Raw genomic sequence first — 23661 nt, 5'->3', positions numbered from 1 at the left:
GTTCAGAAGCTTTTTGCCATTTTATTTGAACTTGGAAAAAGTATAGTTGTTGAAAAAAGCTGATTTAATGCTTCTATTAACAAGGTTATCTATTTTCAAGTGACCATAATTGAATTTAGATTGCTTAGGTTTCAACAGGGCTATAAATTATTAATTGATTGATTTAATACTATCAAGTTGGTATTAATTCTTAGGGAACCACATTGATAGATTCTCTTCAGAATAGTCTGTCTTCAATTTAGGTCTCTTAGAAGTACGGTTCTAATTAAATCCATCTTCATTGGCACTGGCTATTCTCCTTTTTTTTCCTTCAACATTTTTAACATGAAAAGTTCTAAAGGTAATTGGGTCTCCACATGATATGTCCAAAATAATAGTCATTAAGTTTGGCCATCAATACTATGTATGAGAATTCCAGTTTGATTTATTCTTCGATCCATTTGTTTTCCTGGCTGCCCATGATACCCTTAAAAATGTATCTAATACTTGAAGGTTCAAGTGCATTGATACTCTTTCTGTCCTGTCTTCCAAATCCAGCGTTTGTTTCCACAGGTTGTCATAGGAAAAAACTTTACCTGAAGAGTAATCTAAAATAGAACTAAAAACTACTGGTTTGAATCATGTCTAGGCAGGAAAATAATCCAGAAAGAGGCTAAGGACTTTATTTTTTATATGTTCACGTGCAGCTACACTATTTATATTTCATATCAGTTTTATATGAACTGTATATGAAAGTTCAGCTATAAACGTAACTCAGTTATATAGCTGTGAGTCTGTGGTTTTCATTGTTTCGTCAAAATTTTCAGAAATACAGTACTTTTCTGAAGAATTGTAGCTTTGTTGTTACTGTACTATAGCCCAGTACTATAATGCTTTTAAATACAGGATTTTTTTAAAAAAAATTGATTGCCCTTCTGCATAAAATATTTAATTTCATTTGCAGGTGAAACATGGATATTCTAAAACAGTGTGGTGTATACTAGTTGGGAAAACTTTATATTATTTCCGCAGTCATGAAGACAAGGTATTTTTTTAATGTATTAAGAAATTATAAGTTATAGCTATGATTTTACAATACAATACAATAGCAGAGTTGGAAGGGACCTTGGAGGTCTTCTAGTCCAACCCCCTGCCTAGGCAGGAAACCTTATACCGTTTCAGACAAATGGCTATCCAACATCTTCTTAAAGACTTCCAGTGTTGGGGCATTCACAACTTCTGGAGGCAAACTGTTCCACTGATTAATTGTTCTAACTGTCAGGAAATTTCTCCTCAGTTCTAAGTTGCCTCTCTCCTTGATTAGTTTCCACCCATTCAGGTGGAATATATCAGGTTATTTCTTATCCTGTCTTTTTCAGAGACTTCCTTTAGTTCTGTATACTGGTACTTTGTATTTAAATGTGTTTTTAAAAAATTTCTATGCACGCATGCATAGTCTATATGTGTAAGAACATATATCCAGACATTTATTCAGATTCTCTTGTTTTCAATTTATTGTAAGTTCCCCCTCACCCAAAAAATAACATTTGGAGTCACAAAGCATCCATGAAACTTCATATAGTCAATACCTGCAAGATTACATCCTGCCATGAGAGCTACTCAAATGTATTCCCATTTGCATGCCATAAATGTATGTTTGATCTCTTGGCAGAGACTTTGGATTTATAGTCATTTTACTGGAATGATCTTCCTTGAAATATTGAGCAATGTTCCTCAGTGGTCTTCTGAGTGCCATAGGAGAATTAAAAAGACTTATCTTGTTTACATATAGCAGAATAGAGATGTATTGGTTTACTAGCTTCTGGAGGTAGAAGTCCAGAGTATCTTTCTCAGCTATTTTGTGGTGACCAGACAGCCATAATTTCTCTTGGTTTCTAGTAGGTAAGCAGATAGGGATCTATTCTGACCCCCCACCTTGTGCGTTCAAAAACGAAAGCCACACAGAACTTCAAAGGAATATTTTTATCAGTCCCGGCTCTTGCTGGCTGCAAGCCCAAAATAAACACAAATAAATGCTCTGGCAAAAGTCCTTACTCATAAACTAATACAAAACAGGATTATATAAATCAAGTCACTTATCCAAGTGTTTTTTTCTCGATGGTTGCACACAAACGGAGAGCTTGACTAGAACAGAAATGGCACGGAATGGAACGTTGACTTCTGCAACTAGAGCATGGCACCATCAGTCTCTTATCCGCAGGAGGAGATCCTAACAAGCCACAGCTGCTTGTTATCATCCCCTGTGAGTCCTCAATTGTTCCTTACGTGGTCAGCCCTTCTCCTGCGTGCATCCTGAAATAACTCACAGGAGGTTTCTGTGTCAGCCTCTCTCACTGATCCCAGGCTCAGTCATTACCTGGGGACCAACTAGTCTCTCTGAGCCCTGCTCGGAGTCAGAACCCTGTCCAGGGCCCTCCGCCTCCTCCAGGCCTGACTCATCGGGCCCCTCGCTGTCAGAGTCTGATAGCAGCTCCAAAGGTTCCTGCCGAGTCACAACAGAGATCTGAGCCATATAGATTCCAATGGAAGAAGAAGAGGCTAATTTGTCCTTCCGTTTCTTGGTTTCACTCCTCCACGATGAGTGAAAACAAAACAAAAATAAATAAATGGAGCCATGGACACATATTTGCAACCATTTTTGCCAGCTGAAAAAAGAAATTCATCATTTTTAATCCTTTCCCCATCCCAGTAATTATGCATAGTTGTAACTAAAATAAGCAGAATAAATACAAATCATGTTTTCAACAAAATCTGTCCAATTTCAGTCATGGAATGAGAAATATGCTCAATTTGACCATAGAAAAGATTAATGAATTAGATTTTAATAGAGCTCTGTCCTAATATTAATTCCTTACTTTTAGTTTCCCTTGGGCCAGATAAAGTTATTAGAAGCTAAAGTTGAAGAAGTTGATCGATCCTGTGATTCAGATGAAGATTATGAAGCCAGTGGTCGCAGCTTATTATCAACACATTTTACCATTGTCATCCATCCTAAGGAACAAGCACCCACGTATCTTCTAATAGGATCCAAGTATGAGAAGGTAGCAAATGTTCCATTGTTCCAAGATTTGTCAGCCAGCTTTCATCACTTACTTGCAGAAAAAAAACTAAAAACCTGTATATGTAGGGATAAAGTTACATCTGGACCGAGCTAATAAATAAAGTGGAGCAGCAAATTTAGAATAATTATACATAATAATTTACAATAGCAGGAATTAGTTCCAATGAGCATTGTGCTTTCCCTTCATTAGCTGCAAGGAGAAGTTGAAAGTTGCAGAAAGATAGTTAAACTATCATTTATAAAGATAAAGTACGTGTAATTTATAACTAAGCTACTTTGGGTAAAAAAGAAGTAGAATTTATATTTGAGAGTGGTATATATTACCAGAGGAAGGCAAGTTCTTTTTTGTAACTGTTTTACTTTATATTTGAACAGAATGACTATGTGAGATAGTAAACTTGCTAAATTATCTTAAAATGAGTTCAAACTTTTTTCTATTTGTATAATTGACTAAAATATGCCATAAAGTAAATTGAAAAGTTATGTGTCAGGAAGATGTACAATGATGTGATTATTCACCAATAGGTTTTTAAGACTTTTCTGAAATTAATTTTTTAGTTTTTTTCATTTTCAGCAACACATTTGATTCATAATATCTCTTATCTAATATTTCCTTTATTCTACCATTTTGATAATTAAATTGCTATTTGGAGTGAGGGGCACAGTAATATTTTCTTATCTTTCACTCAGTTTTATACTTTCTTCAGTGTTGTCAATTTGTTTTCACTACCAATTGTCTATTGCATGGCATATTTGTTGAGAAGATCCCATTGTTGAGTAGAAGATTCCATTAAGTTTAATTGAGTTTATTCCTATATAAATTATATATTGAAAGACTAATCATGATGTAATTTAATTAAGAAAATGTAATTTATTTTGCATTTTGTGATGTAAATTTGTATTGGATTATCTCGATGTTCTTTATGGAAATAAACATAATTAATACTTTGATTAAATTGAATTGTAGAACAATAATATATTTTTTGAATTAAAGTTATGTATAAATGTTTTGAATAGTTATTCATATTTTTTTTTTTAAGTGAAACAAATTATGTTTGATTTCCTAGGATACTTGGCTTTATTATCTCACCATTGCTGCTGGAAGCACAAATATAAATGTTGGGACAGAATTTGAACAGCTTGTCTGCAAACTGTTAAATATTGAAGGAGAACCCAGTAAGCCAATATATTTTCTGCTATCAATCCTTATTTATCAGGATGGATAATTGCTGCTGCTTTAAGAGTGAACACATTCCTTAAATCAGCAGAATCATTTTTTTCAGGCTGATTAAATAAAAAGCAGAGAAGTACTTGTTTGAGTTTCGAAAACTCTTTTTAAAATCAGTTGCAAAGTGTGTGCAACCCCATTAGCTATTTTTAAAAAATCACAAATACAAGAATACTGTTCAAAGCCTCTACAATGTAGCTTATAAGCAACACATTTGAATATGGAATTTTTGCTATTTAGCTATTTCTTTAGGAAACATCAATGGCTGTCAGCTAATGGTATCTCAGAGACCATAGAATCAAATTGTGATGCAAATTCCACATTGTTAACTATATGCATGTGACACTATGGCACATGCAGGAAAGAAATAGAACTTGCATTGTGGCATATGTTACTTATTTCATCCTTTACTCTCTTTACCTGCCCCCTTGCATGTGGCAGCCATTTTCTTAATTGTTCTTTTCATTAGAATGCATGGGAGGGATATATCTAAATATGTATTTATAACAGTATATTAATTTTTCAGTTATTCTAAATATTATAAATATGTTACATAGCATAAAATGCTACATCTAGAAACTGATGCAATTGGGTAATTCAACAAACTTTACTCTTGATCTCTAATTGTTCAGATGTATGCAGATTGGAAAATAATGCACTATTCTCATCTATAAATCATTTATTCGAGTAACAGTGGAAGCAGTGGACTAATATTTCTAAATGAATACTTAATATATATATATGGAATGCTGTCAGTACTTTTCTTTTAGTTTTCACATAGCCATATTAGGGTTATTTAAACTGCCTTTCAAGTTAACTGTCATAGTGTGACTTACTAGACAACCCGCAGCCCAATTAACTAATCAAATCTTTAAACTTTTGACATTGTCAGTAGCATCGTGATATTTACTAGACAGGAGTGCAGCAGGAGCATATTAACATTTTCAGTAAGAGTGATATATTGCTCCCTGGAAGTTTAAAGTGCATATTGAAGTTTTATCTACTTTGCAACCCAAATAAGCATATTTGTGGGAAATATTCATTTGCAAGAAATATAAACTATTAAACACTGTTGTGATGAATAATATTGCAAAAACATTGCAAATTAATTTTGTGCGCTTCAGAATAGTCTGTTTTGATATAATGCTGGACTATAAGTATTTTCATGAAAATACGTACGTACATACGTACGTACGTACATACATACGCTGAAGTTTATGCACATACTTGTATAACACATAAGCATGTTATCATATAATATCCCAAGTAATTTATTTTCTTAATTTAGTTCTTCATAATCTATAGCCAGTTACTGTTGGTGATCTATAGCCAGTTAACTCTTGGTGTATGTGGTTATAGCTTTTTAAAATGATCATTATTCCATGAAATTGCAAATCATGCAGATTATGACAGTATTCTCCAACACAAAATCTTGCCTAAACTCTTACAGAATTCCAGGATGAATCCCTAAAATCTTGTGATATTTCTTGATTTCATGTATTAATTAATTTGGAGCACTATTGGAGGAGATCAGCTTCTCTAAAGCATGTATAGCACTGATGTAGAGGAAGAAAATCAAATTTCTTTTATAATGAAATTGTGTCAATAGGATCAACCAGCATGACACTATTTAAGAGTTTGCAAAGTTTTGAGGCAGAATACTTTAATAGGTCACGCTACCATTATATTTTGACTGAGAACTTTTAAGTAGTACATGGGTATGTGTATAGTAATTTGTTCTGGCCCCCCTTTTAATTTCCAGCTTCTCAAATCTGGAGGCATCCCACTCTTTGTCATAGCAAAGATGGAATTACTTCTCCTCTTACAACCCTTCCATCAGAGGCGCTGCAAACAGAAGCCATAAAATTATTCAAGGTAAGCATGACACAACTTTTCCTTTTCAGTAATGACTTTTACAGAATGTTTCCTTTAAAATATCCAGTTTAAATAGTCAGCCGCTTAATCATAGTAAGTTGTGACTTGTGTGTGTGTGTGTGTGTATGTGTGTGTAAATAAATAAAAATAAATCCTAACGCTTGCTTGCAATCGGTCTTGCAAATGTTAGATGTGTAAGTACATCCAAAGATAAATGTGTAAAGAAGCTTAAATAATAAAAATCCAAATATATTTGAAGAAACCATCCAGCATGCATTTACTAGCAATTGCATAAGGGAAGATCTGCTTTAAGCAAAGGTTCAGAGTTCCACTGTAAAATTCAACTCTGGCTTTTAGATGCTGAAAGATGATCATTCTTATATTTCTAAAGATAATTTTTGACAACTTTCCACAGTGAGAGTGTTCCATGTCTATAAAGGAGATTCTCTTTTGGCAATTGTTTGTCATACTCAAGACAGTGAAAGGAGAGTTATTAAAGGCCAAGTTTTGAATAAGTATTATACTTAATTTGAATAAGTACTTACAGACTACCCTGTAACTAATGCAACTGCTGAATGTGATTTATTTTATTTATTTTATTTTTATCCCACCGTTAGTACTTTATAAGTAACTCAAGGTGGCAAATATTCATAATACTCTTTCCTCTTCATCAATTGCCCCACAACAACAACCCTGTGTAGTGGGAGGAGACAGGCTGAGAGAGTGTGACTGGCTCAACAGCTTTCATGCTTAAGGTGGAACTAGAACTCACAGTCTCCTCATTTTTAGGCCAGCACATTAACCACTACACCAAGCTATCTCCCTTATTATGAAGTGAACATAATCCATATTTAATAAGAGTGTATTTCAGTTATTATATTTGTGACAAACAGATTAGGAAGTATTAATGTGAAAAGCCTCAGTCACTGTCAATCAGGATAGACAATATAATTCTCAATAAACAAACATGATAACATTGCATAAGGTAATTGTATGATCCAGGGAGGTGAGGAACTTCAATAGCAATTGATCTTAGTTGAGCCAGTAGAAATGGATTTGTTTTCTCACCATTCTCTGAGTCTGGTGGGAATAAAACTAAAGAGTAGTATTAGCTGCTAGCCACCATGACAGTAAAAGACAAGGAACTGATTTTTCTTTTTTCAGTATTTGTTTCTAGCCAATAGGTACTTGTTATCTACCACTGATACGGACTTGTTATTCAAAGTGTTTGAGTAATTAGTTTCTTAATATGATGAAATCAGAGTTGATGTAGCACTTTGAAATTTGAAATACACAACTGAATTTCCTCTGTGTTATGCTTTTTTCTAGACATGTCAGTTGTTTATCAATGCTGCTGTGGATTCCCCTGCTATTGACTACCATGTGTCTTTGGCTCAAAGTGCATTGCAAGTCTGTCTCACACATCCAGAGCTTCAGAATGAAATCTGTTGTCAGTTGATAAAGCAGACAAGAAGACGGCAGCCACCAAATCAAATAGGGCCAGTTCAGGTGCTAAACATATTACAGCAAATATCTGTCACTCCTATACTGAGGATGGATGGTATAAATTTTTAATAAAAGAGTGTGCAATAAGAACACCAAAAATGTACAATAGAATATGATAAAAAATAGTCTACTTTTACTTTCTTAATTGTATCACTTCTTCTCTTAAATAGTAACTAAGCTAGTTTCATCTCCAAAGATGTTTCATTCCAGATAATTCCGTAATGTCACTTTCCTTTCCGGTTGTTATATACTGTTTTTTCTATTATCTTGCATTAAGCTGAAGGATAGAAAACCTATGAAATAGCAAAGTGAATTGGGCACAAACATACTGTGTGAATGCAATATTGCCATTTAAAAATTGTTTTGACTGAGGCTTGGCTATATTAATTCAACATATATTACATTCATTTGAAGAATGTAATTAAACTGGGAATTTGTGATTAATTATACTATATAATAAGTAATAACTAGTTTTGGATTATCAAAACAACTGTTAAATATATGTCATATTTTTAACACTAGACTTGGGAGTTTGCATTATCTGAGTTTTATCTATCTACCAATTTTCCCTTTTCTTTTCTATTGTATTCTCCTGTCTATTGTCTGATTTTGTTTATCTTCACTCTAATCTTACAAAAGTATACACAAAACTAATGGCTTTAAGCAGGATTCTCGGAGGTTGGTGTCTATTATTTTCATAGACTTTGCTTGAAGACAATTTGATCCTGGGAGAAACTATAGGCAATGATTCTGCTTTTCTTTCTTGACTAGGCCTGGCAGCTTTTAGCACTCTGTGTTGGACTCTTCCTCCCACAACACCCATTTCTTTGGGTCATCAAACTTCATTTGAAGAAGAATGCAGATTCCAGGTATATATTATGAAGAATAAAATGACTGAAATCTGAAAATTGGTTTTTATTACTGAAATATTGGAATGTAATGTAACATAGAAATATAAAACATTATCACATATACAGTGGTGGGATTCAAATAATTTAACAACTGGTTCTCTTCCCTAATGATTTCTTCCAAAAACCAGTTTACCAAACTGCTCAGAAAGTTGACAACCGGTTCTCCTGAAATGATGTGAACTGGCTGAATCCCACCACTGCACATATAGCAGTTTAATTATTATTGTGACCTCAGTGAAATAACCTCAAATTCTCTCACTTCAGCATTCTTTTTTTCACATTTAAAATCCAACTTGGGCTCCAAATTGGAAATTTAGTAGGCTGGTTGAGGCAGGACCAGTTTATGGCTAAGGCTAAATAGGCACTAGCCTAAGGTACAAAAGTTTAAGGGGCCCCAACATTCCCCCCCCCTTCCAAAACCAAAGGCTATTCTAAAAATGCAAATCTTTGCATTGGCAAGTAGCACCATTAGTTAATGTAGCCCAGCGGTACCATCTACCCTTCAGCTGGTACAGCATTTGAATTACTGTTTTGCATTTCACATATGTATTTCACAGCTATGTTTTAAGAGATTAGGAAAGGTACAAAATATTTAATAATATATCTCTTGAAAAAATAATACTAGAATAAAATTTAGCTGGCTTTTTCTTGACACCATTAACTGTTAAAAGAGAGGAGATATTCAATAAACAGTTAATCCATTGTTCACAAGAAAGATGAAGTTATTCCATTCATATTTTGTTTAAGGCTGTGAACCAATAGATTTCCCAGTTTAGTTCTACCTTTGTCCTGCCTTCTAGCCTTTATGTTAGTCTTCAGTTTGAAGGACAGATTTCTAAAAAGAAATTTATTCTGACTTTTCAATTTCTAGGAAAACTTTATCTCATTTTCCCTGCTTCAATCTGGCTTTAAAAAAAGATATACTTGTTCTCATTGCTTCAGCAAGCAAACAACTTAAAAGACATGAGTTAATAGCTTGCAAAAAAACAACAACCCCAATACCCAGTTTTTCAGCACATTTGCAAAGTACTTATATGCTGGCTGGAGAATTCTGGGAGTTGAAGTCCAGAGATCTTCAAGTGGCCAAGGTTGAGAAACACTGTTATAGAGGATGTCTTTATACCAGTCTGGAACTCTGTATATCAAATCTAAATTCACGTATATAATCCACAGATATGCACTATGACATATTAAATACTTTTAAACATTAACATGATAATTTGAAATCTGTTTTAAAATATGAAGCCATAAAGATTAGCTTTGTGTTTACAGGACTGAATTTGGAAAATACGCAATTTATTGTCAACGATGTGTAGAAAGAACACAACAGAATGGTGACAGAGAAGCCAGACCATCAAGAATGGAAATTCTTTCAACACTTCTAAGAAATCCCTACCATCACTCCTTGCCTTTTAGCATTCCAGTACATTTCATGAATGGCATATACCAGGTAGAATTAAGCATAAAATAATCAAAATTACAATGGGAAGATAAAATCACAAATGCCAGAGATATTTAAAGATTTCAAGATAGTTTTTAATCTGGATGCATGTCTATATGTGCACATTTTTATTCAGTAAATAAAATTTGACCATATAAAATGAATATAAATTTTATTAGAAAAACAATTTGTAGCAATTTATAATAAATTATCCATGTTGGCTTTGGTGTTATGTGCAGTCGTTTTATGGTATTGAAGATTTCTAAATGTTACTGAGGAGGCTAGTGTGGTCTTCAGAAGACAGACAATTAGCTCTAGTGATTGTGTGTGGTGTTTGTAGTAGACATAATTTCTTTCTTCTGAAGCTTCCAATCAGACCATTGGTGATTTCATCTAGCCAAGATAAATCCATTGCAACCAAGCAAGTACAATAAGAAGCAAATATAGGGTGTATCTACAGGAGGAAGAGAGTTCCCACAGGCTCAGTAATATACTTTTCAGTTATTGTAGACTCGAAATCTTATTATTCACTGGTTCATTGTCTATGGCTTTACAATGGAACATATATATGTAATTGTAATTGTAGAACTCAGGTGGTGCTATTTTGGAAAATATGTCTCTTTGATTTTAACCCATATTTTTATTTTTACATTTTGTATAATTATCCTTAGGTTTATATCATATTTCAGAGGTGGTATTTAGCCAGTTCTGACAGGTTCTGGAGAGAGAACCGGTAGTGGAAATTTTGAGAGTGGAGAGGGAATAGGAATTTTGCAGTATGCCATGCCCACAGAACCGGTAGTAAAAAAATTTGAATCCCACCACTGATATATTTGTATTTTCAGTCTGATTTGGATACATAGATGTGCTTCGTAGGAGGTAGAACATTTTTGAATCCAGTCCGCTACATGTCACTTTCATAGTTTCAGAATCTAATATTAAAGTTTGATGCAAAATTAATTGATGTAAAATTTATGTGGTCTGCACAGGTTGTTGGATTTGATGCTTCTACCACTGTTGAAGAATTTTTGAGCACACTTAATCAGGATACAGGAATGAGAAAACCTGCACAGTCAGGATTTGCCCTATTTACTGATGACCCTTCCGGCAAAGATATTGAACATTGTCTTCAAGGAAACATCAAAGTAAGCAACTATTTTAATGAAAATATATTTATATTTATATATATTTTCTAATATGAGTGTAATACTCTATCACAGCTGATTTGCGTAACATTGTTAAGAGCCAGTAAAACAGTTCCCTCTCGTTCTTACTTTATTTCAAATTAAGTTTAAGCAAACATCCTTTCAGCACAATAAAATAATTTTAACCGAAATGTATAATATGGGGCCACTCATGGAATAAACATATTATTCATGGCTTTCCTTCTAGATCTGTGACATTATTTCTAGATGGGAGCAAGCCTCTAAAGAGCAGCATCCAGGAAAATGTGAAGGCACAAGAACAGTTAGGCTTACTTACAAAAATAGGTATAAGATAATGAATTTCTATCTATCTTCTATTCCTATCAAACTTTGCACTTTAGAATAGATTTATATCTTGTTTTCTGCATGAAGCTACTTTTTAAGATTCTTGACTGCTTACCTGCCTTTGATCAGGCTTTCGGCAATAACACTAGTTATTAAAATGTTAAAAGATGCACGTTCAAAGTGCATTATATTTCTGATCTCTTATCTCTTTTTCTCTTTGAAAAACTAGAAGGGAAGAAACAGGTCAAAAGATCTAGGAAGATCCACCAGAATCCTCCTTTCTTAGCTTGCATATCTCCTAATAAGAATGTGCAAAAATTCAGAAAGAGGAAACTAAAGGTACCGGCTTAATTGGATTCCATTGGAGAAGGTCATTTCCACATTGAAAGCAACTTGTAGGCAAAAATGGTAGTGCACCAAGGAGAAACAAATAGAAACTGGTCCTCCTGTTTACAGTCTTCTGGTCTTGTGTTCTGAGAAAGGAGATTTCCTGCTGAACGTGGAAATTCAGATTATTATCTTAGCCTTGTCTTGGTTGCCTTTTTTATCTCCTTGCCTTATTTCTTGTGATTTTCCTGCTGCATGGCTACCTTATATTTTCTTTTCCTATAAAAGTTTTATAATACTGACATTTAGCTAGAGCCTATGTGAATATCACATTAAAAATGTTTCTTTCATTGCATTGCATTGTGTCTTAAAATTTATCTCTTTTGATATTTCGACAAAGGGCATAATTTTACATCAATTCAGTCTAAAAATGATCAGACTTCTTTTTAGTAGTCTTTAAAATGTGTATTACTAGAACTGACTTTATATATATTTCAGTACCTTATAATTTATTCCCTGCACATACTGCACATACTATGTGATTATCAGCATTTAACATATCACTGTTTTCTTTCACAGGCTCTATTTTTCAGTACAAATCCGGGGAGAGACAGAAAGAGAAAAGCTACTCTTAATGTATCAGACAAATGATCAAATTATAAATGGGTTCTTCCCTGTAAATAAAGATCTGGCACTAGAATTGGCAGCACTTCTGGCCCAGGTAATTATGTTTGTGATTTTCCAGTTGTCTGCCTTTAATGTAGATTTCCTTTATGATATAATAAAGCATAGATAAATCAGTTATTCTTATGTTCTAGGCCTTATGCTTGGAATAATTCTTTTTTAATCTGAATCAAAGCCTTATCAAATCGGTGAAATTCAACATTTTATTTTCTAGTAGTAGCCAAACTATAGAAGTAAAACAATGATGCTGGTGAATTGATCTTCAAATATATTTCCAAATGATAGGTTTTAATGTTAATGCTAAGCAACATTTTCCAAATTTGCTACCTTTATTAAGAGTTGTCCAGGCCCACATAATGTTTATTTTTTATTACTAGTTTATATGCTACTCCAATTCTAGAGACTCTAAAACTGACACCTTGGTTTTTATAAAGTATGCTTTATGTATATTTTGTGTTAATTTAGTTTGTAATGTTTAGGGTATGTGTCAATTCTAGCCAAGATGAGAGGTATACATTAGAAAAATATGTTAGGCAAACAAAAAGAAAAAGGTTCAGGAAATGGGAAGGACAGTTTGATAAGAAAAACAACCTCCTTTTTATTATTTTAAGGAGTGTTTTACTAGTCTATGGGGAGTACTAAACTTTTTAGACTGTTTTCAAACAGAGGGAGAAATGGTGTTTTCGAAATAGCGAAATACTGTGATTAAGAAGAAAAAGTGTTTTTTTACAGAATACTTTTAATGTAGTAACATTACCATGCCATAAATTAACTTTTTGTGATGCATTTGAATCCCATTTAATAATGATGAAATATATCAGTGTCTTATGAAATAATGGAAAATGGCTTAAAAACAGACATAATTTGCCTTAAAGGGAAAATTTTATTTCAAAAATAACTGGAGGGGTAGAGATGATCCAGACTGAACATTGGTATGAATAGAAGTATATTTAAGTTCATATCCAGATCAGTATCTCTTGATTGCTGATAGTGTTTGAACTATATGGTCACAATATAAATGGCCTAGGAGTGTTTCTCTATGGATATGCAATATATCAACATCTGGTGATCCATATCACAAATTCAGTGTTTGTTCGGTTTGAAAGCAGCATTCTGTCTTATATAGTCCAAGAGCAGAAGAATAATGTAGTGCTTTCATCTGTGTTTCATTCTACTTAAAGAAAATGATGGTTACTGTTCACACAAAACAACACAACACCACAAACACCAAATGTTTATAGTTAATTCTACTGTCACTTATAATTTCTGCATCTAAAACTTTCAGCTTCTAAAAATAAGTCATGAATTTACAACAATTAGAAAAGATTACTGAGAATATACACATTACATTATAGATATTAGATTGTAGATGCTTAAGTATGCTGAGGTACTAAAATGCTTTTGTAATAACTTTTTTGTTCACTATTTTTATCTTATGTTGCTTATCCACCAGGTGGAAATAGGAGATTTTGAAAGACCTTTCTCAACTCCAGCAGGTCAAGTAACTTCCCTGTCAAAATCTAATCAAACTTTAAAACAAGTTGTAGAGAAATTTTACCCCAAAAGATACAGAGATAATTGTTCAGAAGAACAGTTAAGGTATGTTACTAATATTTATATATTTTTTAAAGCTGCAAATAGAATTACATAAAGGTCCTGTTAAATGTTTCAGTAATTTTTATTTCTTAGACAGAGACTAGAAAAGTTGGATAAATTATTTCAAAACATGTGATTAACACCCAAATTAAATGTACACTATTGTTTTATTTAATATTTATATTTATTATGGTAATTAATTATTGTAGTTGTTGCCTGAAATCTCAGAATATACAATGGTAAAAGAAATAATTTTGTGCATCAAAACATAAGACATATATTGTATACTGGAAGAGTACTGTTGAGTACATGTTACTATCTGCTCCATTTTCTCATCATACAGATATTTTTTCCATTTCTATTGCCAGTAGGCTGGAAATTATCTCATACCACAATCACATTAAATCCAAAATTCCAAAAGTTACAAAACAATACCACCTATTTTATATATAGACATAGACACTGTATATACATATACATATTGTACTTCATTTCATAACAGTCAAATAATAATTCATTTTATCCCATATTGTTTTATTTTATATTTTTCTCCTTATACTTCATGTTAAAAGACAGCTTTACCAGAGATTATCAACCAAATGGATGGCTCTTCGTGGGCATACTGCTGTAGATTGTGTGCGCATTTACCTTGCTGTGGTACGGAAGTGGCCTCTCTTTGGTGCCAAGCTGTTTGCAGCAAAAGTAAGAAAAATGTTGGTTCACTTTCTTCTTCACCAGAAAAAAAATCTTTGCCTGTACACTGCTTCCTTGCACTTTCTACTCTTGTCATTAAAATACTTAAAGCATTTAGTTATTAATATCTTATGTGGGTTTTATAAATGCATTGAATGGAGCAGGAAATATTCAACTAGTAAGGATCATGATAATAGCATCAACACTTTAATCAATTCAGGAATGGCCATCCACACTGGAAAACTTCCAGTGAGGGTGAGTCCATCATTATTCTAGGAAAAGTATTTAATTGCAAAGTTCAATCTAACCAGTGTAGAGTACAACTGCTGCCATGATCTTTTTAAAAAAAAAGATTTTTTTAAATTTTAATTAAACAAAAACACAAAAAAAGAATCATCCTTCATTACATCTTGTAGAAAGCGATTGGTTACAGGTAACTTTTGTGCATTTCCTTCACAGTCATTACTTATAGTTCATATTACATTATACACTTTAAATCCAAAATCTTTATATATCTTACTATCAATGTATCACAATTCTCATTTGACTACAATTATTTGAACGTGCTTTTACCTCAAATCATTCATACTTAAAGACACAACCATATAATGGCATTCATTAGCTATTTCAAAAAATCCTCCAATAACATTACCCCTTAATGACATCTTCTAAGTAAAAGTCAATTAATAAAGTTTCTAAACCTTCCCCCCCCCAATTCGCTGTTTAGAATTTGTATCCAAGTTACTTTTGCCAATACCAGAGCATGTATATATTATTAAACAATATCCATTAACATTTCCTTTTTGTTATTATAATTGGCTAAAAATCATTTACTATTTATATCCCATCTCCTCTCGTCAGACCCAAAGAAAAAAAACCTTACACCTTTATGATGAGATCTAAATAAAAATTTGTTAATAAAAGGTCATTTGTTAATGATAGGTCTTTTTCCTAGATTGCAATTTTCAATTTATATCCAAATTTCTTTTACTAGTTTGCCAGTACATGTATATATTTATTAAGCTGTATCCATTGTCATTTCATTATTGTTATTATAGTTATTTATTAACAAATAAACATTTAATAACAATCTAAAACAATCTAAGAATTACTAAATTCCTACTTATTGATCACCAAAATCAACTAATTTTTTATTATCAACTTTCATTGTCAACCTGTATCTTTCCAGTAGCAAAACAGTCTTATCTCTCTTGCCAATTGTGGTGTCAGTCTTCTTTTTATCTCTTTATAAGGTTTTTATAGACTTCTCTCTGCACTTTGTTGCTTGAAGGATCTCTCAGGTAATAGCCCTCCAGCTATTACTAAAATTAGCTTAATAATTTAATAATTTTCACCCTCCCCAGGCTCCTATAAAGCCTCTGGAGCCTGGGGAGGGTTAGGGTTAGCATGCAAAAAATGGGGAGCGCTGGTCATGCGCGCTGGAGTCGTGCATTGAATTATGGGTGTGGCACGCCCACGCACGACTCCCCTGTGCTCCCGCTTTTGGCACACGAGCCAAAAAAGATTCGCCAGCACTGGACTAGCCGAATGTCACCCAATTATCTTTGTACCTAAGATGGGAGTGAAAAGCTATAGTCTCCCAGTTTCTGGCTACTTCTAAATCAATACACTGCACAGGCTTTCTTACCTTATCTATCTATCTATCTATCTATCTATCTATCTAGATGATAGATAGATTGATAGATGATAGATAGATAGATAGATAGATAGATAGATAGATAGATAGATAGATAGATAGATAGATAGATAAACACTACATTGTTATGATTAGAGTAGAACATAAAATGCCAAGAACCTAATTGTTTTGATATCACTTTATGTTTGAGCATAATAGAATAGTCCAAAAGCAGGAAAATCTGATTGTAATAAAAGCAGAGTTGGAATAAGCCATTGAGGTTACTGAGGCAAAAATCAAAATTTGAGCATTTGTGACAAGTAATTATCTAGTCTCTGCCTGAATACATCCAGAAAAGGGGAATGCACCATGTCTCTTGTTTGTATTTCCAGAGGAAACACCAATATATTTACCTTCAGGTAGTTTCTTTTTATGGAATTGTTCATTATTTGTTATTAATTTAAAATGTAGAACAGTTTGTTAATATATATATAATGTCATAACTGCAGTTAAGTAGGTACTATATGTATATTTCTTTTGTTGTTGTTCATTTGTGTTTAGCTTTTGACAGCATCCACACCAGAGAGTACTTTGATATGGCTTGCTGTTTCTGAAAATGGTATTAATATTCTTGAATACAACTCCATGGTAAGGAAGAAATAGTTTGTATGCTTTAAACACAAATGAAAAGGTTTATATACAAATGAAGAGGTTATTTACAATATTAGACCAGCTTATATAAAATCAGAATTCAGCACACTTATAACTGTGTGCTAAAGGAAGCATTCTGTACAACTGGTTGTTGTTGATTTACCATATTTTTTGGAGTATAAACACACAGGATTATAAGACACACCAAGATTTTGAAGAGGTAATTTTTTTAAAAAAGTTTTTGCATGCTGCAGACCTCCCAAACCCTCTGCATACCTCATTTTTTTGTGAAAAACAGAGCATGCAGAGAGTTTGAGAGGCCTGCAAAGTGTTCCTGTGGGCTGCAGGAAGGGGGGGGGGCAAAAAACAGCCCATTTCCCCCCCCAAAAAGGGCAAGTCTTTAGGAGGCTTCTAGAGTGCTCCTGGGGGCGGGGGGGGGGGGACAAGCAAAAAACAGCCCATTTTTCACTCATTTTTGCTCTTCCAGGAGCACTCTACAAGCCTCCTAAAGGCTATGCACGTCCATTTTTGTGAAGGGGAGGGGTTTGGGGAGGCCAAAAATGCTGTATTCAGTGTATAAGACACACCCAGAATTTCACCCTCCTTTTGGGGGGAAAAGGTGTGTCTTATACACCGAAAAATACAGTATTTAAAATAATGAAAACTGTACTTTTCAAGAGGCCTTTTAATGAAGATCAATCCATCAGTAACAACAGTTTTACTGCAGTATTTTTACTCATTTTATTATACGTGTCTTATACTCCGAAAAATATGGTAGATTGTCACTATTAGAAAATATTCTTGATTTTTTTTAAACTAGTACTAATATGACAATTACAATTTTTGATATAAAGGGGGAGGGAAATTCAGATTTGCAATATTGTTGTCAGTCCTTTGAGGTAGACCAGACAAGGAACCCTAACATATGAATGCTAATATATGCTGTCTTGCAATATCTTGCATGTATGAATGTGACCAACCACCTCCCTTTACCCTACAGAGAACTCAGGGTTAAGTCTGAGATGTTTTCACATTGTATTTCTGCTTTGGACTAAGATTGTTCTTATCTAACCATTGTTTTGGCTATGGCTCTTCCTCCTATTCTATAAGCTTATTCTCACACCCCATTACAAAGGGTTATTTGTAGAAAGTATGTCTTAGACTAATGTCAAATACTTGTTCTAAAAAATAAGTCTCATTGGAATGGATTTAGAGTTTTAACATAGTTAATTAAAATCAAAAGGGCTGAATTTAATTAGTTATTGCCTCTCTGCTTTTCATTCTAAATGCTACTAATTGAACTAACTCCTGAGTTCAAAGCCATGCCTATGAAAATAAATAGACATTATTTTCTCTCTTTATTTCTTTTCCCTCTCTTTCATGGAACATCATTTCTTTGGACTTCTAAGCGGTTAATAATGACGTATTTATATAAGAACCTAGTGACCTTTGGAGGTTATCAAGAAGACTTTATGCTGGTGATAAACAACATAAGTACAGAAGAGAAGCATACTGAAAAACTCTTGTTTACTTTTGCCAAACCGAAGGTTAGTATATTAACCAAAATTGTTTACCAGCTTTAAATAACATTGCATATATAGAACAAAAGTAGACATCTAACACTCATAAAAATTTCCCTGCTTAATTAACTTTTAAGTTTTGTTTTTCAAAATGCTTTTCATCTAACATGTAAGGTTGGCATGGTTCAAAATAAACGATTGGCACCATTTTTATTTTCAAGAACGTCTCTAGATAGCTGTAACTAATCCTAAACAAAATGTAAAGGTAAGTGGAAGGATTGTAAAAAGCATGCAGGAAGGACTAGAACTAGTCTTTTATTAAATCTATATTTTGTGATTGGCTACAATGGTTATGAAAGCAATATATGAAGTAAAGAGAGAAGAGAGAATCAAGAATGTTTAGGAAAATAGAGCCAAGGTGGCGCAGTGGTTAAATGCAGCACTGCAGGCTACTGCTAGATCAGCAGGTCAGCGGTTCAAATCTCACCGGCTCAGGGTTGACTCAGCCTTCCATCCTTCCGAGGTGGGTAAAATGAGGACCCAGATTGTTGGGGGCAATATGCTGACTCTCTGTAAACCGCTTAGAGAGGCCTGAAAGGCCTATGAAGCGGTATATAAGTCTACTGCTATTGCTATTGCTAAAATAACCTCAGTCAGATAGATTCTGAGTTGTCTTCTCCCTCACAGTATTGTAAAAATCCTTTTGACCTATAACAGTGTTTCCTGATCTTTATTGAAATATCATTTTCAAAATGCAAAAGCATATTTTCCAAATGGGTGGAGGCATTTACAACAAGAAAAGCTGATAACACTTCTGTAGCTAGTTACATCAACTAGTGCAAAGGCACCATATCCCCTCCTTCATATCCTTTGATTGATGGATACACTTTGACAACATTATCATCAACGCATTGGAGAAAGCGTTGAATTGGAACTTTAAGACACACTCTACTTTGTGCTCACCATTCAGTGTGGTTCAATTAGACAATTAGTTCAATTAAAAGTGTTCTAAATGTATCATTACTATTAACTGCATGCATTTTGTTTCAGATCCTTGAGATTACTCTACTTATTGCCAGCTATATTAACAATTTCCATCAACAGAAGAAGACAGTTCATGAATTTTCTGCTCCACAATCAAGAAATCCAAAATCTAATGATATAGAATGTCATTCATTTTTACTGCAAAACAGACCAACCAAAGGACCTACTTTATTATGAAAAGTTCAAGTATCTATGAATATATGTCATTTATATTAGGTTATTATTTTGAAAGGACAGTCTGTTGTAAATTAGAAATTAACAATATTTCTTGCACATTTATTCTTCTATCAAGCTTGGGACTCTCAGATATGAACTGTAAAAATTCAGATGTCTCCTGGATGACAGCAAAAATATAGAAGAATGATCTTTTTTTGCCTTAGTAGCTGGATTTTTGCACCCTAGAAGTAATAGTCCTATTCAAGGTGAAAGCTGCGGTACACAAGAAATTGCATTTTTCTTCATAATTATTATAATATACAAAGTACAAAATAATATATATAGCATATATGGTAATACAAATAGAATTATTCTGAATAAACACTGTGAATTGGATAACTAAAAATAATCAGAAGTTGGAGAAATAATAATAATCTTTAAATACAAAGATTCATACAAAGCCTCTGCTTTCCTCCTTTTCTTCTAAACTCTTGAGTTTTTTCTAAATCGCTCCTAGATTTAGAACTTTGAAAAATGTGACTGTATCCACATATCATGCTAAACCATCTCTTGTAAAATATGACAGAATTCTTGCAATGAGTATAGTAAGACCAGGTCATAGTTTGTTTCTCCTCACTTAACTGCACTTATAATAGATCTATGTAGATAAGTTAAGTGCTTGGCAAGGCAAAAAACATATTAGGAATAACTCAGATTGCGGGAAGCCTTCCATGACTCATAGTTATAATGATTAAGCCAACAGCAAATAGTTGTTTCAATCTGTAGTTTACTTCTCTAAAACAAGTTAATAGTTTATTCACTGATCCTACTTGCAAGTAATTACATCTTGGAATGATATGTGAATATAGTATATATACAATAACTCATTTAGGGTGAAAGATGTGTGCTTTCAGTCTTAATTGATCTAGACATAACCTTATAAACTACTTATTGAGAAACCTGTTTAGAATTTAAATACCTGATAAAACTTCATAAAAATCTTATCTTTTCATTCTGGTACTTTCAAACAGATCTCTGTCCACCATTTTTTTTTCTGCTCTATTTTATTGGCTTGCAACTCTCAGGATAGAAATCTTGCTTTAGGAACAATATCTGTTGATGGTAATATAAAATACTATTCAATTGTTACACATGCAAGTTAGCAAAATGTTATATCATTTAGTGATGAACATATATGTATGAAGATAATTTTAGGCTTTTTAAACAGTGTTGCTCATAAATTAATTGAATTTTTAAGCAATACTGTTAAACAAAAGACAATTCTCTCTGAGTAGTATAATATTAGTTAACAGAACAAGAATACATGTACAGTTATTTACAGTTTAAATCAGCAATGTAAAAAAGTACACTTTGAATTCAAGATATCTGATAAAAAAAATTCAATTCTTGATTATTACCATTCCCATTTTTCATTTGTGTAGTAGATAATCAGATGAAGAGGTGTAGAGTACGGAAGGGAGAGATTATTTTGTTTTCACTATTAGTAAATCTTTGCCAATCTACTTTACTCATTCGAAAAGCTGGCTGTAGGATCTATTAGTCAACATACACCTCGCCAAACTGATTTAATTTTGACTCATAAGGCAATTCACAGATCTGTTATTTTTTACAAGTTTACAAAACCATTTATCACTCTTGTTTATTATTTATTAAAATAATTTTGCCCACTTATATTCTCATATATATGAATTCAGTGTTCGAATGTTGATAAATATATATCAAAACTTTGAACAAAACTCCTCCTATAAAGCCTCTGGAGCCTGGGGAGGGTGAAAAATGGCTTTAAGAATGGCTGAATTCAGCTGGCCAGCATGTGCATGCTCGCTGGCTAGCTGACAGGGCAACGCCTCACGGGCCCTGACAAATGGCTCCATGTGCCACCTGTGGCACATGTGCCATAGGTTCACCATCCCGGCTCTAGAGGATATTACAAATGATTACAGCCTAGGAACTATTTCTCACTTCACACAGTTCGTCACTTCTGCAAAATTTCTCCCTTTGTTAAAAAAGAAAGTACTGATTTAAAAGAAACTATAGTTGTATAACCAACTAGCACGTCTATAAATAAATTTCTGCAGATCTGTATATGTAGGGTTTCTGACATACTATGCTGCTAATTAGGACAAATTTTGGGAAATTTATTTTTGAAGTCTTTTTAGACTTTAGAAGTGGGACCAGCATTTTCCAAAGCAAGTTCATTACATTTAATTAGCAGATTCATTTTCATGCTGGAAAATAAAAACTATATAAAATTCTACCACCTTGACTTTTACCTGTTTTTTTTTTATTTTCAAGGTACTTGGGTAAGAGCCCAACATAGCTCTATATTTGCTGCAGTCTCCCTGTAAAATTAATAATGGTACTCTGATACTCTTATAGAGGCTATGTATAATCATATTTCATTTACTGTACATTTTTATTAAGACATGTTTGCAACCATTATTCTCACTTTCTGTAAAAGATATGTTTATGCAGAAACAGCTTACTGTGTGCAACATTCACTACTGTAGGAAACTGTAAGTTTAAACTAAATTGCACATCTGAATGTACATCTGTCCCTATATATTGCTCTAGATGCATCCTATCTATATGTATACTGGTACAACTAGCCATACATAACATTTATCTTCAAATGTTAAATATGAGCCCCATCCCAAAATAATGAAAACTGAAATTTTATGGAATTTATAAACTTAATCAAGAAATACTTTAAAGGCTGTTATTTCAAATTGTCCTTAAAATTAACAAAATGTTAATTTATATTAGAATATATTTATTTAATCTAGTTATTGTTTTGTATAAGGTATTTTTATATAACTGTAAACCATTTTAATAAAATGAATGAGGAAGAAGTCTGTATTTTGTCATGTATATTCAGGGTTAGATAGCACACCATATTTTAGAGCAGTGTTTTTCAAACTTGGCAACTTTTAAAATATTTTATTTCCTTTGACCAGCTGGGAAATTTTGGGAGTTGATGATCATTAAAGTTGTCAAGTTTGAGAAGCACTGCTTTAGAGAATTATTTAGTCAAAATATTATTGCTCTCATTGTTCTTTCCCCTTTTACTTATTTGAAGCATTTAAACCATACTATCCAGCGACTGGACTTTTTTTTTTTAATTGAAACATTTCACTCCTTACCCAAATGGCTTCTTGGATAAACAGCAAAAAGCTCAAAACAAAAAGAAAAGTAGTCCTGTTGCCATGACTCAGCTTCCAGACAACTTTACCTAGATGATTGAGAATCTTCATCAATGTACTGTCCAGCCTAAATATTTCACAGATTGGCTTTAGGGGTAATTGATTCTGTTCATTTGAGCAAGTAAATCCAAAAGGTTTGCTTCCAGATTGATTGCAGAGTGCTGCACTACACAACTTTAAAAACTCGCAAGAAACATCAGGTATAACAATTTCTAGGGAGTGGCTTGCTTGACAGGCTTTCAGAGGTCCAGAAAGAAACAGAATAATCCTGAAAGCAGAACATGCAATATCCCAGTAGTACTCCAGTATAGAGGGTGCCACAAAGAAGAGGGGGTCAACTTATTTTCCAAAGTACCAAAAGGCAAGGCAATAAACAATGGTTGGAAACTAGTCAAAGAGAGAAGCAACCTGGAATTAAGGAGAAACTTGATAACAGGACAATTAACCAGTGGAACAATTTGCCTTCAGAAGTTGTGGGTGCTTCATCACTGGATGTTTTTAAGTAGAGACCGGACAGTTACTTGTCTGAAACGATATAGTTCTCCTGGTTGAGGGGGGGGAGGGGGAGGGACACTAGAAAGACCTTCAAGGTCCCTTCTAAATCTATTCTGATTAAAG

The 23661-nt window shown here is 33.3% G+C and overlaps 1 protein-coding gene across 3 annotated transcripts in view; it reads left to right on the top strand.

Annotated features, from left to right (window-relative positions):
- PLEKHH2 (pleckstrin homology, MyTH4 and FERM domain containing H2) overlaps positions 1 to 22261 on the top strand; it is a 66478-nt gene extending 44217 nt beyond the window's left edge. For all 3 annotated transcript variants that reach the window (XM_087717709.1, XM_014056848.2, XM_014056850.2), the window contains exons 16-30: positions 944 to 1024; positions 2862 to 3041; positions 4129 to 4237; positions 6052 to 6164; positions 7494 to 7673; positions 8442 to 8539; positions 9854 to 10031; positions 11012 to 11167; positions 11415 to 11512; positions 12419 to 12560; positions 13977 to 14122; positions 14692 to 14821; positions 17010 to 17096; positions 18509 to 18646; positions 19670 to 22261. In XM_087717709.1, coding sequence (XP_087573835.1) covers positions 944 to 1024; positions 2862 to 3041; positions 4129 to 4237; positions 6052 to 6164; positions 7494 to 7673; positions 8442 to 8539; positions 9854 to 10031; positions 11012 to 11167; positions 11415 to 11512; positions 12419 to 12560; positions 13977 to 14122; positions 14692 to 14821; positions 17010 to 17096; positions 18509 to 18646; positions 19670 to 19840 — 2007 coding nt within the window. In that variant the 3' untranslated portion in view covers positions 19841 to 22261. The remainder of the gene's footprint in view (positions 1 to 943; positions 1025 to 2861; positions 3042 to 4128; positions 4238 to 6051; positions 6165 to 7493; positions 7674 to 8441; positions 8540 to 9853; positions 10032 to 11011; positions 11168 to 11414; positions 11513 to 12418; positions 12561 to 13976; positions 14123 to 14691; positions 14822 to 17009; positions 17097 to 18508; positions 18647 to 19669) is intronic.
- The last annotated feature ends 1400 nt before the right edge of the window (positions 22262 to 23661 follow it).

Source organism: Thamnophis sirtalis, unplaced genomic scaffold, assembly GCF_051295495.1.
Source record: "Thamnophis sirtalis isolate CommonGarterSnake01/CBP01778 unplaced genomic scaffold, rThaSir2_p1.2 scaffold_6, whole genome shotgun sequence".
Taxonomy (NCBI): Eukaryota; Metazoa; Chordata; class Lepidosauria; order Squamata; family Natricidae; genus Thamnophis; species Thamnophis sirtalis.
Note: the sequence above shows the minus strand (reverse complement) of the source record. Positions and strands in the feature narration are given on the sequence as shown.